The 15,312-nt window shown below is 39.2% G+C and overlaps 1 protein-coding gene across 1 annotated transcript; it reads right to left on the bottom strand.

Annotated features, from left to right (window-relative positions):
* Positions 1-4,158: 4,158 nt before the first annotated feature.
* On the bottom strand, positions 4,159-9,013 carry LOC115731885 (linoleate 13S-lipoxygenase 2-1, chloroplastic-like). Its single transcript, XM_030662563.2, has 9 exons — positions 8,581-9,013; positions 7,985-8,253; positions 7,038-7,275; positions 6,533-6,853; positions 6,202-6,287; positions 5,927-6,037; positions 5,458-5,762; positions 5,050-5,316; positions 4,159-4,966 (listed from the first exon to the last, which is right to left on the bottom strand). The coding sequence occupies exons 1-9, from the start codon at positions 8,921-8,923 to the stop codon at positions 4,207-4,209; spliced, it is 2,700 nt and encodes an 899-aa protein (XP_030518423.1). The 5' UTR covers positions 8,924-9,013; the 3' UTR covers positions 4,159-4,206.
* Between the last annotated feature and the right edge of the window lie 6,299 nt (positions 9,014-15,312).

Below are 15,312 nucleotides of genomic sequence, written 5' to 3'. Positions count from 1 at the left end.
ATTTATAAGTAAAGACCCATCCGTAAATATGGAGAATATCTTATATGGTGATCCACATGGATCGGAGCCATTAATGTTTTTAGTCATGTGAGCATGTAAGAAATGATATTAAATAGGCTATGATGGGTAGTGTTAGGGTTTTTTAGCAGGTATGTTGTTAAGTTAGAGAATAATATTATAATTTGTGTCCAAATATTTTTGTGAATGATGAAAATATTTTTCATTCATTCATTTATATAAATAATACAACCAATAATTTTTAGAAAAATATTTCTGAAGTTAATTATTTTACGCAAGATAAATCGATCATTTTCATGATCATTTACACAAGTTTTGTCGGTTCCCCACGCAATGCACGACATAAATGAGAATTCCAATGTCAAATTAGGGTATGCTGACACGTTTTAGATGAAGGACAACGCCATACACGCATGCCTCCTTCAACCTTTCAATATTTCATTGAGAGCTTAGCATTTTGCTAGGCTTTATAGAGGTGCGTGCTTTGTTGGGAAAATTACTGATTGAATCGTAAATTTTACAGTGCTAAATCTTTTGATTGTTCCAATAACATTTTAAATTTTTGTATGGATTTTAATGTGGTCATTCCCACTAATTTTTATTTGAAATTGTTAATGTTCGGTTCAATTTTCGCTGGTCATCCACGTGACGTGCCGCTGATCCGATGAATGAAGTCACTCGAAATGACATCGTTTTGGGTGACTTTGTGAATAGGTTTAAGATTTAGGGAAGATGCTGTGCCGGGTCCAAGATTATCCATCAATGGCATTTAACATGAAGTGTATGCATTTGGAGTTACCAATTTGTCAAGGTACCGAACTTTTTGTGGGGGAAAATCTTTAGTTTAAAGAAAATTCATCAATTGATCATGTAAAACGTGTGGGACATCCCCTTGTTCCAACTTTTGGAAATATTATTTCTAACTGCTTTATACAAAGTAAATGGCATGTACCTATAAGACGACTCAATAAAAAGTGTTGCAATACATGAGGTAATGCTAATGAGAGTACTGAATTGATCAAGTCATTCGATAGGTCGGTTCGATCGCCGTTAGACGGATGACATGTAATGGAACATTTGTAATATTGAACGATCGATTTTTTTTTTGTTGTTGCTCAGTTTCATTTTTATGTTAAGCAAGGAGAAGGGGATTCTCCATAAATTCCTTAATGCATGGGACATTTCTATCAGCATATCATCCATTTCATCATAATGAGTGTAGAAGGTTCTACCTCATCATCTTCTGATTCTTTGTCAGCCATCAAGCATAGGGGAAGCCTTTTCTTAAAAAAAAATCTTTCCCTTTCTTTTTTTACCTTTAATATTCATTTTCTTCTTCTTACAGTCTTTACTATTGCTTCACCAAGTAGTGAGATTTTACCAAAATGGTGAAAAATCCTTCACCAAAAAGTTAGTTCTTGGTTTTTCATATGTAAATTTTGTTACGTGGAACCAAGTGATTAAAAAATAAATAGATAGAATAAGAAAATAAATCGGATACCAGATGTACGTGGTTCGATCATAGAGACCTACATTCACGGGGAGAGCAGTAACGAATTCCACTATAAAACAAGCGATACAATTTGAAGACTACAAACTACACTTGAGTCGCTAAAACACTCTCGGTGTTTCCCAAGCCCCAATTACATTCAATAACGCACATAGTATTTAGCCCCTAACTCGTAGCCAAATAATCTCTCAATCTCGCAAAGAAGTTAAACACAAATTCTTACCACAAGAATTTCTCGACTAGAACACAAAATTGCTGATACAATTTCACAAATAAACCCACGCCAATCACTCGTTTAAGGACGGTGCTTCAAGACTTCGTTGGTTGCACTAGTCCAAGTCTCCGTAAGAAACATCCCCTGATATATACTCTATATACATGCATGAAGGAAACGAACCTGACTTGAACAAGGAAACGTTGAAGTCAACTCAAACCCATACACGGATATTCACGCCTATCGGTTCACGGGATATCATTCAGAATCTTTTTTTTTTTTGGGTCCTTGGATGACTTTAATAGCTCAAAGGGATAAACATCCGTGGATAACAAAACAGATTTTGTTCAAATCTTGATCTCTTCTTCAACGTAGAAATAATTTGTTATCTTTCATGATCAAGATATATTTATATTTGAAATTTGGATTTTCGCGAGCTCAAACTTGAGACATATTTTAACAAATTTTATACAATATTATGATGTATGCGTGTCAGACATGTTGCTCTAGCCCATTGATATTTCTTGTCATATTCGAACTTGTTGCGCGACTACTGTAAGGAGCTCCTTTGCTGTTTAAAATTTGAATCGTATGATAGTCACCAATTAATTAATGGAGGTTGTCTCTGTTTATGCATTTGTGCTTTTTTTTTTTTTTTTTTTAGTGAATTGTGAGAGATATTTACAATCTCCTCTTGTACATTTTTAGGTTCATTTACATTGGCATGCTGTTCATTCCAAATTGTTGGACATAATAGGATATAAAAATATTCGGCTTTATAATTAGGATTCACCGAATTGTGGATAGGATATAACAAAATGACTATATGTCATATCATATCATATCATATCATATTTAATCTTATCATAACTAGAAATTCAGATGACTAGACCTAATCTTAGAGTGTCCTTCTGCCATAAGGAGAACTCAACTCTGATGGGTGTCTTATGCTATATCTTCTATTGACTTCCCGATTACTATTATACCTAAAATTACAAGTTATAGAGGATATTTTGCTGCCTCCGAGCAAGGATTTAGCAAATGTTATTGGATATGGAATTTGGTGAGAGATGACAATCCGCGGTTAGTTTTTGAATCACTGATTCTTGAAGAACTTCTAGATCTCCATGTCAAGAGCTATTAGGTTCTTGAATTGTCGATGTGAGAGTTATTAGGTTCTTGAATTATTGCTTGATTGGCTTTGCCCGTTATTTATCTTGACATAACATGTGTTCTTAAGCTTATTTATCCGACGTGTTGCTGATGTGGTGATTTTTAATAATATTTTATTTATTTATTTTTAATTATTTCTCTTTTCTTTTTTTTTTTTTTTGTTTTGGGTCTTTTCCTTCCTTCAACAATGGATGAACTTGCAAACCAATGGAGGATATAGCCGACGGGCCACTAGAGCTGGCGACGCCGCCGCCGGGCAAGGTCAAGCTCACCTAGCCATGGCATCGCCATTGTCGTTGTTGTGACACCATGGTTGGGCGAGCTCAGCCTTGCCATCGATTAGCCATGGCAACATGTATGAATCAGAGAGAGAGAGAGAGAGAGAGAGAGAGAGAGAGAGAGAGAGAGAGAGAGAGAGAGAGAGAGAGAGAGAGAGAGAGAGAGAGAGAGAGAGAGAGAGAGAGAGTTGAAGGATTCGAGTAGGAGGAAGGAATCAGAATGGTAATGCCATGGTTGGGCTATGGTGAGGTTGGACCTCACCCAGCCATGGCATGGCTCGACGCTAGCCTCACATAGTGGATGCGGCGCCGGCGCCGATGGCCTGCCGCTTATGTCCTCCACTGGTCCGCAACTTTAGCCATGGCTAAAGGAAGGAGAAGACCCAAAACAAAAAAGAAAAATAAAGAAAAGAGAAAAAAAATTAAAATATCATTAAAAATCGCCACGTTTGAGCCGGCCAGCCAAAGTTTATTAGATAGACTGAATTGTCAAAAATACAAAAGGTTTATAACTGAAATTGGCATAAAAAAAAGTTTAAGATTGACTTGGCACAAAATTAAAAGGTTTAGGATTGTACTGGTAAATGTGTAATAGGTTGGGGACTTTTTTGATAATTTTCCTTGGCAGGAAGTGTATGCTCTAGTCTCTCACTTGTGGGGTAAGTAGCATGTTTAGCAAATCTACCGAACTAACCATTTACCCAAGTTTTTAGATTCTGCATTAGTATGCAACAGTAGTGGAAGATGGTATTTATGAAGAAGACAGATGTAGTCAACATTAGATTTTTCGACCAAAAACTAGAACTGAAATTAATCTTTTGATCATAATTACTTACATATTGGTGTCAAATGACAAATTAGATCATAAAAAGAATTAAGGTTGTCCACAAATTAGGATGATCACACTACCATCGTCATATCCCAACACCCCTCTTATTCTACAAAATAAAAAGAACGGTTATTTATTTATTTATCTGCGACCACCATTGCCGTCGCCACGAGATGTTCTATCCTCAAATGGAAATGCTGTATGGAACTCCCTTCCCGGTCACACCAGGCTCAGAGAACGGCTTCAAGAGCTCATATGGCACGATCCCAGCTCCGTTCCGATTCTTAAAACTTTGGTCAGTGTTCCTCGCATCGATGATGCCGTCAAACTCCTTCAGCCTCTCATTGAACCTCTCGAATGCCACGTTTATCGCCGGCTCCTCCTTCCATGCCAGTTCTGGATATTGTCCCAGGTACTCCTCATCCGGTGAATGGTTCGACAGAACGTCGAGGACTGCCATCACCTTTGTCGCCTGTATCTGCGATGGGAAGCAATGGAGGAGCGTGTCCTCAGGCTTATCCCTGAAGATCTTGAGCTCTTCTTCGGTCGGGTCCTCGACGGGCATCTTGGTTCGGGCAATGGTGGGGCGGTTCGGGAAGTAGCCGGCATAGGTGTACTGGCCGAAGTTGACGGCAGCATGATGGCCGGAGGCGACCCAAACGATGGTGGTGATAATGTGGATGAGGTCAGATGGGCTCTTGAGGTCGGGCCACCCGAGGGAGTCTTTCTTGTCACCGTGGCCAACGGTCCGGATCTCGGTCCACCAAGATTGGAGCTCCATGTCCGACACAATACGGGTCGGGTTGGGGTAGTAGTGGTTGACGTAGCCCGTGACCCACTCATTGATGATGTCCCACAAGAGGAGGCCGTCGTTAGCGAAGGGGTAGTCTTCGATCGCTAGCTTGAGGCCGTGAGGTGCCGTCGGGTCCTCCATCGCCAACCCCCTGGCAAGAATTGACACGATCAGAAACGGAATGGCACGTGTGACGATTTCAGTTACCATAAAGATGCAATTGATGTGCAATACCTGCTGATCAAGTCATTTGGCAAGCCTTGTAAGTCGAATTGCCACTGCTTGTCGTAGGCGACAGCGCTGAGCTCCATGGAATACTTGCCGGGAGAGAAGGTGGTCTCGATAATGCCGTCGCCGTTGATGAGATTCCCACGAGCCAGAGCATTGATCTCCATCGTGTACCGGAAGTGCGGTTGCAACAACTTGTAGATCGGGTGCATCTCGCTCAATTGCCGGTTTGTCGCTATTATGTAGGGTTCCGTAGCACAATGAGTCCGTAACCTGCGACGATCGAAACCGTGGAAACATCAATTTTTAACAAATATATTCTTCGTTACAACTTTTCACAGTATATTTCGATGTAATAGATCTATGATTTATCTTTTTGCTCGTTGAAAAGTAATGCTTGGCTTAGTTTGTTACCAGTGGCTGACGAGCTGATGGTATCCAGAGTCGTGGGCGAGGACATGGGCCTTGGCGAGCCGCCAAAGCCACATGCCAGTGGAGTGGCATGATGGGGTGAACACCTGCTTCCATTGCGGCTTCCCGTCGTCGGTGGGCGGCCGTGTGAGCTCGATGGCGAGTGGCTTCAACGTCTCATCCGGGGTCAAGAAGAAGAGAGTCCTCGACCCATAGAGGGTTGTCCCCTTGAGCTGCCTCACTTTGTTCACGTATGGTAGGAGCAGGTCGTGGTAGTCTAGCATGAACAGCTTCTTTTGCTTTATGGCCTGGATGGAATCAAATTGAACCGAACCGAAAAAGTCGGGTTGAGGTAAAAATTTCAAAAATTTTGGGGGGGGTGAGGGGGTGTTTAGGATTTAGGTTTATGCTCGACCCTAGAGTGCGAGAAGGTTCTATCAAGTGATACTTTGTCGAGAGAGTATCTTCCTACCTCATCAACTGTCATGAAGCCTTTGATTTCCCTTTCGATGATTTCTGTCGTGATGACCGATTCGGGTGGACCGTAGATCTTAGGGTCGAGCTCGCTTCTCAAGGGCCATTCCCGAGTACACATTGTACTACCACTTATGAATAGAAAGTATATGCCCAACATGGTGAGATCAAATAATTTTAATCTTCTAAGAGATTAACTATCAATGGACTAAAATTAGTTGAATCAGAGCAAACTATAAAGTTGAACTATGTGCATATACACATAATTATTACCGTGACCAACTGGATTGTGTAAGGGTTAATTCCTGCTAGGGTTTGACGAGCGAACTCTTCATCACTAAACCAAAAGAATTTGTCTCCTGCAGGGTGAAACAACACGGATAATTACTATGCATGATAAATCTTGGAGACATATAGTTATCTCTTCCATATATGATAACTACTACATTGACTTTTGTCTTGTGATTGACTAATAATGTATTTTCCTAAAGAGAGAATGAGCGATGATCATGTTACCTTATGTGAGACAGCTATCCAAAAATACTTGGATAGGGACATAAAATCTTACTAAAGAGAGAGGGAGAGGGAGAGAGAGTTTGCTTACGCTTCATGGTTTCAGGGGTTTCGAAGCGCAAGACATCTTCGGTGGCATCGGCGACGGTCTTGACCAGCCGAGGGAAGAGGTCCTTGAGGAAGCCTTGCTTCGTCAACATGGGCACGTCGCCAACTTCATTGAAGAGCTTATCAATGGCGGTGAAGTTGGGGAACCCCAGGTCGGTGTCGACTATTGCCGTCTCTAGCGACGGCAACACCGCATGCACCACCGAATACACCGTCTTCGCCGAGAACGTCAATTCCTTTATTGTAGAGAACTCTTCATCTCGAGGCACGTATATGCTACTGCTCTTCGATTCCGATTGTGGATCCGCTTGATAATATATGCGCATGTTTAAGGACTTGTTATTTTTGGACGGCACTTCCCGCCCGTAAAGAACTTTATTCAATAATCTAAAGTATTGTTTTTTTTTTGGGTAAGGTATAATCTAAAGTATCATTGTGTTAGTCATTATTGATAAAAAATAAAAATAAAGAAACATTTCTCGACTCACCGGTCTTGCACCGAGGGCGCCCGGTCCGGCACCTTCTAGGGTACGGAAGCTCTTGGCCACCAAGCACCGGTCTCTTCTTATCCACGCCGCTGTCCGGATCTCCGAGGTCGTTGTACACATCGTAATCGTATATCCTCTCGTACGACTTTCTCTCGCCTTGGCCGTCCCCACGCAGGATCACCAGCTCTTCCTCTCTCAGTCTCCTTAGCCCGCTCGGCGTTTCCGTCGGTAAATAGCACTGCCCCACAATAGCCACCAATAAAAGCCATCAGGCTCCGGATAAAATCAACCTAAGTAATACATTACGGTGATAATCGACTTTCTCTCTAATTAATTGTCTGATTTGAATTGATTTTTTTTTTCAAGTTTTGGTGTGAATAGGTCAAAGATAGGGCAAGCTGTTTTTTTTGTATTATTATTATTCTTTTGATTCCTTTTGCGTCAACATTGAAAAAGACACTGTGAGGACTAGAGAGTCAAAATATTTATATGAACATAGACGCTTTTCATGCATGCATTGTACCTTAGTTTCACCAGTCAGCTTTTGGTTCAATTCGAGAATCATAAACCAAAGAAAGTAACGTTTAAACAATTGTGGAGTGTGTAATACTCTTTGGAAATTATAGCTAATTAATCAAGATTCAAACTTGCATTTCGTGAAACATAAGCTAATTGATTCGCTCGCTTTCGGCACAACCAATCTTGTTTTTAATAATCCTCTCCTCGTAAAGCGCCCTTCAAGTGCATCAACACAAATATATACGTGCGTAAAAACCCTAATTTTCACGTAACACACACACACATATTATACACACACACACATATCTATATAAGTCACATCCTAAATGATCTGGATCTTTTGATATGTGTAAGAAGCCTCGTGTAAAATGAGGAGAAAACCCATAAGTGAAGAAGAGCCTCTTATGTAGCTATGGGTATGATCTAACCTTATTGGTGAAGAAGACCCTCTTCTGTGGGTTGTCAAACTTGGAGTGAACCCATGAGTTGCATGTGATGTTAACTGGACCGCCTACGAACCCTTCGAGGACGATGTCCTTGAGGTACATCTCCTTGTGGTGCTTATTCTCAACGAGAATCGCCCCGACCTCCCCGAACTCCTCTCCGACCTCGAACTTGTGCTCGTATGTCGCCTCCTCCGTACTTTGGCTCTTCTTGTGCGCGTACCCTTTGATTGTGCCCTTCTCTTGTCCCGTCTCTGCAAATAAAGTTCCGGACTGTGTTTAAATCTTCAATCTAACATCCTTGTTTGTTGCAAACTGTGACTTCTTCTCCAAGCCTAAAACTAGGTATTTGAGTCCGTAAATATTGGTAAAAATACGTATATAATTCTAAATATCGCTGTTTTGGTACTTTGAAAAACTTCAAATGTTCCACTCAAATAAAAGTCAAATTGTGAACGTGGTAAAAATCTCCAAAAAGTAAAAGACTACGTTTCAATCAAATTAGGCCAATTTCTGCCCCTGCTTTCTGTTGCAAGTTTGGGTTAACTCTTTGAAGGTAAAACTGAATGCTCAATACTTACTAGGGTCAACCTCTGCACTAACAAGCTCCAAGAGGAGTGTTCTCCTCACCAGATCAGTAATCATATCGAGCCCTCCGAGTATCCCGATTTCCGAGAACAACCCACCGGCGCTGGATTTCACGGTCACTACCGCTTTGACGGACAACGACTTCTCCATAGTGGCAGGGCTGGCAACCTCTTTGATCTCACCCGGTCGAGCGCTTCTAGGGCTCTTTTGGGGTGCGGGAGCGGCCAGGCTAGCAACCTCTTTGATCTCACCGCCATTGCCTTGGCTAGATGGCTTGGTTAATGGGACCAAGGTTGGGGAGGCAGGTGGGGATTGAGGAAGCTGTGGCTCCAACATGATGATGGTGGTGGTGATCGTTTCTGGTTTGCTCTTGAAAGAGAGAATGGTGCGGACAACAAGTGCTTAAAAGCAATGGTTATCGGGACTTTGGTATGATGGGGCTTTGGAGAGTTGTCCTAGCGGTATTTATAGAGGGAGAGGAAGAAGAAAAGTCGGGGCACGTGCTTTATTTTGCCCTAAATGCGTGGACGTGGCATGCGAAGATGAAGCAGGGAATTGGAAGGGACGAGGAAACAAGGTGGTGTACTAGACTTGTATTCATTTGAAATTTGACTTTATGTGACTGTACGGTTTTGGCGCAAAGATCTTTCAAAGGCTTGGAAAAAATCAAAGTATCATATGTGAAGGAAGAGCTCGTATTGGATCCGCCTGGAAAAATCCAGCTGTACTTGACCCGACCCGCCAACTACTAGTCCCACCAGCTAAATCATCAAGGCATATTGCCTTTTCTTATGTTTGACAGAGTATTACTCGGCTCATTATCTTTGTTGAGGTCGTACCGTGTGTCTTTCTTGAATTATTGCTCTTCCTCCGTTGGTTATCTTGACGCAACATGCGTTCTTACGCTTGTCATAGATGGCGTGCGCTTATTGTCTGATTAGAGGGTGAGGTTAGCAAGGGTTGTCGCTCTTAAGTTGCTCGGTGCAATTTTTAGTAATGTGTTATGATTTACGATATTTCACGTAAATCTTTGTCGCCTCACCCTCCTGAAACTACAGTTTTTTTTTTTTTTTTGTCTCGTTTTTCTTCAATTAAGTTTCTGAACATGAATCTAGTGGTTGAGAATTTTAGAAGTGACATGGATAGGGTTTCCAACTATAGACTCTTATAGAAGGGTCCAACTAATTGACTGGCTCTACTTGTTCTTGAGAATAAGACTAGTGGTTGAGAATTTTAGAAGTGGACTCGCAATAGAACTTCAAATGAATTCTCTTCTGATGGGGTTTCTCTTTTGAACTCGTGCGTTATCAACTCTTTGCTGTTCATAGGACGACGACCCGTTCCAATGTCCACTACCAGCAACATCATGGTGGACGATCTCCGGAGAAAAGTTCAAAGCCGTACCAACTCTTGCGATTTAACCTCGGCTTTCTAATATTTATAAACAAGTTTTTTCGCCTGTTGGTTTCGGGAATCGTGTAAACTTCATCTTTAACACAATTTAATCATGCACGCAGATTACAGACTTGACAATTTAACCTCAGCTTTCTAATATTTATAAACAAGTTTTTTCGCCAATCGGTTTCGGGGAATCGTGTAAACTTCATCTTTAACATAGTTTAATCATGCACGCACGATTACTGACTTGACAACTTTTCAAGTACATTCTTCAATATGATTTCATATTCTTAATTTAGATGAGGGAGCTTTGTGATATCATAAGTCCCACATCAAATCGAAGAGATTTTCTCGAGTATTTTATAAGTAAAGACCCATCCATAAATATGGGGAATATCTTATATGGTGATCCACATGGATCGGAGCCATTAATATTTTTAATCATGTGAGCATGTAAGAAATGATATTAGATGGGCTATGATGGGTAGTGTTAGGGTTTTTTAGCGGGCATGTTGTTAAGTTAGAGAATAATATTATAATTTGTGTCCAAATATTTTCGTGAACGTTGAAAAAAATTTTCATTCATTTATTTATATAAGCGATACAACCAATAATTTAAAAATATATATATTTCTGAAGTTAATTATTTTACGCAAGATAAATCGGTCATTTTCATGACCATTTACGCAAGTTTTGTGGGTCCCCCACTCAACGCACGACATAAATGAGAATTCCAATGTCAAATTAGGGTTTGCTGACACGTTTTAGACGAAGGACAACGCCATACACGCATGCCTCCTTCAACCTTTCAATATTTCATTGAGAGCTTTGCATTTTGCTAGGCTTTATAGAGGTGTGTGCTTTGATGGAAAAATTACTGATTCAATCGTAAATTTTATAGTGCTAAATCTTTCGATTGTTCCGCTAACATTTTAAATTTTTGTATGGATTTTAATGTAGTCATTCCTATTAATTTTTGTTTGAAATTGTTAACGTTTGGTTCAATTTTCCCCAGTTATCTACGTGACGTGCCGCTGATCCGACGAATGAAGTTACTCAAAATGACATCATTTTGGGTGATTTTGTGAATAGGTTTAAGATTTAGGGAAAATGTTGTGCCGAGTCCAAGATTATCCATCAATGGCATTTAACATGAGGTGCATGCATTTGGAGTCACCAATTTGACAATGTACGGAACTTTTTTTTTTTTGGTAAGGACAATGTACCGAACTTTTGTGGGGGCAAATCTTTAGTTTGAAAGAAAATTCATCAATTGATCATGTAAAACGTGTGGGACATCCCCTTGTTCCAACTTTTGGAAATATTATTTCTAACCGCTTTATACAAAGTAAATGGCATGTACCTATAAGACGACTTAATAAAAAGTGTCGCAATACATCAGGTAATGCTAATGAGAGTAGTGAATTGATCGAGTCGTTCGATAGGTCGGTTCGATCGCTGTTAGATGGATGACATGTCTTGCAAATAGATTATGCACTAGTAATTTAACATTTGTAATATTGAAGGATCGATTTTTTTTTTGCTCAGTTTCATTTTCATGTCAAGCAAGGAGAAGAGGATTCTCCATAAATTCCTAAATGCATGGGACATTTCTATCAGCATATCATCCATTTCATCATAATGAGTTTACAAGGTTCTACCTCATCATCTTCTGATTCGTTATCAGCCATCAAGCATAGGGGAAGCTTTTAAAAAAAAAAAAAAAATCTTTCCCTTTCTTTTTTTACCTTTAATATTCATTTTCTTCTTCTTACAGTCTTTACTATTGCTTCACTAAGAAGTGAGATTTTACCAAAATGGTGAAAAATCCTTCACCAAAAAGTTAGTTCTTGGCTTTTCATACGTAAATTTTGTTGGGCGGAACCAAGCGATCGAATAATAAATAAACAGAACAAGAAAATAAATCGGATACCGGATATACGTGGTTCGGTCGTAGAGATCTACATTCACGGGCAGACCAATAACGAATTCCACTATAAAACAAGCGATACAATTCGGCGATTACAAACCACACTCTCGTCACTCAAACACTCTCAGTGTTTTTCAAGCCCAAATTATATTCAATAACGCACACAGTGTTTAGCTCCCAACTCCTAACCAAATAATCTCTCAATCTCGCAAAGAATAAACCCACGCCAAACACTCGTTTAAGGACGAGGTTCAAGACTTCGTTGGTTGCACTAGTCCAAGTCTCCGTAAGAAATGTCCCCTGATATATACTCTATATATATGCATGAAGGAAACCAACTGGACTTGAACAAGGAAACGTTGAAGTCAACTCAAACCCGTACACGGATATTCACGCCTTTTGGTTCAGTGGATATCATTCAGAATCTTTTTTTTTCCCTTGGACGACTCTAATAGCTCAAAGGGATAAATATCCGTGGACAACAAAACAGATTTTGTTCAAATCTTGATCGCTTCTTCAACGTTGAAATAATCTGTTATCTTTCATGATCAAGATATTTTTATATTCGAAATTTGGATTTTCGCTTTGGGCTCAAACTCGAGACATATTTTAATAAATTTTATACAATATTGAGATGTATACGTATTAGACATGTTGCTCTAGCCCATTGATATTTCTTGTCATATTCGAACTTGTTGCTCGACTACTGTAAGGAGTTCCTCTGTGTTTAAAATTTGAATCATATGATAGTCACCAATTAATTAATGGAGGTTGTCTCTATTTATGCATTTGTGCTTTTTTTTTTTTTTTGGCAGTGAATTGTGAGAGATATTTACAATCTCCTCTTGTACTTTTTTAGGTTCATTTACATTGGCATGCCATTTATTCCAAACGGTGGACGTAATAGGATATAAAAATATTCGGCTTTATGATTGGGATTCACCGAATTGTGGATAGGATATAACAAAATGATTATATATCATATTTAATCTTATCATGACCAGAAATTCATACGATTAGACCTAATCTTAGGGTGTCCTTCTACCATAAGGAGAACTCAACTCCGATGAGTTTCTTATGCTATATCTTCTATTGAATTCCCGGTTGCTATAATACCCAAAATTACAAGTTATAGAGGATATTTTGCTGCCTCCGAGCAAGGATTTAGCGAATGTTATTGGATATGGAATTTGGTGAGAGATGACAATCCGCGGTTAGTTTTTGAATGACTGATTCTTGAAAAACTTCTAGATCTCCATGTCAAGAGCAATTAGGTTCTTCAATTGTCAATGTGAGAGTTATTAGGTTCTTGAATTATTGCTTGGTTGTCTTTGCCGGTTATTTATCTTGACATAACATGTGTTCTTAAGCTTATTAAAGTCGTTATGCATTCAATATCGGACTTGGTGCCAGGTTAGTAAGAGTCGTCACTCTCGGGTTGCTTGATATAATCTGTAGACATACGTTGTAATTTACGAAATTTCCATGAAAGTTTTGCAATCTCACCCTCCGAAGTCAGGTTTTTTGGCACAAAATTCTATATCTCGACTTTCTTCAACTGAGTTTTTGAGCGGCAGTACACGAATCTAGACCAATTTTGCACAATTTTGTGGGACACGATATTGATAGGGTTTCCATCAAGGGACTCTTGTATAACGGTCAAAAAAGTTGACCGGCTCTACGCGAGACCTGCATGCGTTCCAATTAACAAGACTAGTGGTTGAGAATTTCATAAGCGGTCTCGCATGGAAGCTTCAGATGAATTCCCTTTCACTTGGGGAAGAAACAAAAAAATTGGCTTAAATGCTCATCGTACGACGCAGCGACTTACAACCTCATAGTGAACAATTTGAAGGAAGTTGAAGACTTTTCCAACTTATGCAATTTAAACTAATCTCTACAATCATGTCTTTTAGCTTTTTGATTTTGTGGAATCGTGTAACTTCCTCATCAACATAATTAATCATGCGGGCGTGATTGGTACGACAACTTTTTTATATTAAAAATGTGTACAAGAGAGAGAAGTTATTTTAGAAAAAACAGAAGAAAAAAAATTGTATAAGAAATAGTTGCACAATATATGTAGGTATATACATGAATATACATTTATATGTACACATTGAGAGATATCATAGTGTTAGGAACGCGAATCTTTGAAAAGAAAAAATAAATAAGAAGACAATCTAATTTTTACATGAAAAATCATCTTCCAAATTAGAAAAGAAAAACTACGGTGCCGCACTTGGAAATCTCTTCACTATCTGTAACAATATTAGAGTTACAAGCTTCAGTGTTTTTTTTTTAAGCTTCACCTTTACAAACTTCAGCATTTTTTTTTTTAAACCTCAACATTACAATTACAAAAGATGTCATCTCAATATATAGCAAGAGTCTAGGGCATACACAATTATAATGGAAATTACAAGTATATATTAGCAGTAAAAGATCTATGGTTTAACATTACTTTTCTCTATCAGACTCTACAGCTCCATTAATCTCCTACTTGGAGACTGATCTTCAAAACAACAAAAATCTATCATATACTTTGCTTGTCTTTATAGCCCAAATTGTCCCAGTGCTATGGTCCCCCTCATCACTAACCATGGAGGCCAACTAAGGCAGTGCACAACCTCGGTTTCTTAGTGGTGATAACATTTGTTAACATATATGTTGGATTTTCTACACCAAGAATCTTTTTCAATGACAATATCCTATTATCTATCTGCTGACATATATGATGGTGTTTTGTCTTTGAATGAAATATCGAATTCTTTGCAACACAAATAGCAGTCCGACTATCACCGAAAAGAACACTTCTATTCCTCTCTTTGCTTAACTCCTTTAGAAAAATTTGCAACCAATTCATCTCCTTACTTGCTTCAGATATTGCAACGTACTCTATCTCAGTGGTTGAGAGAGAGAGACACATATCTAAATCTAGACATCCAACTTATTGCTGTGTCACCTAAGGTAAAAACATAGCCCAATTTGCTCTTCTTGTTGTCTAAGTCACCATCGAGATCCGCATCAAGAAAACCTTATAAAGTTACACCCTTTTAATAAAACATAATAACATATCTAAAGTGCCTCTCACGTATCGTAATAGCCACTTTATAGCTTCACAATATTTTTTTCTAGATTAGCCATGTATCTACTCACAACTCCCATAGCATGAGCTATGTCTAGTTTGGTACATACCATAGCATATATTAAACTACCAACAGCTAATGCATAAGGCACCTTAGCCATGTACTCCAGCTCTTCATTTGCCTTTGGTGACTACTTCTTTGAGAGCTTGAAGTGACTTCCTAAAGATTTATAGTTTTTGCATTGTGAATTTTGAATCTTTCCAGCACCTTTTCGATGCACTTTTCTCCAAGTAACTTTAGAATTCCTT

Source organism: Rhodamnia argentea, chromosome 8 (genome assembly GCF_020921035.1).
Source record: "Rhodamnia argentea isolate NSW1041297 chromosome 8, ASM2092103v1, whole genome shotgun sequence".
In the NCBI taxonomy this organism is placed as follows: Eukaryota; Viridiplantae; Streptophyta; class Magnoliopsida; order Myrtales; family Myrtaceae; genus Rhodamnia; species Rhodamnia argentea.
This window is presented reverse-complemented; position numbering and strand designations above follow the sequence as displayed.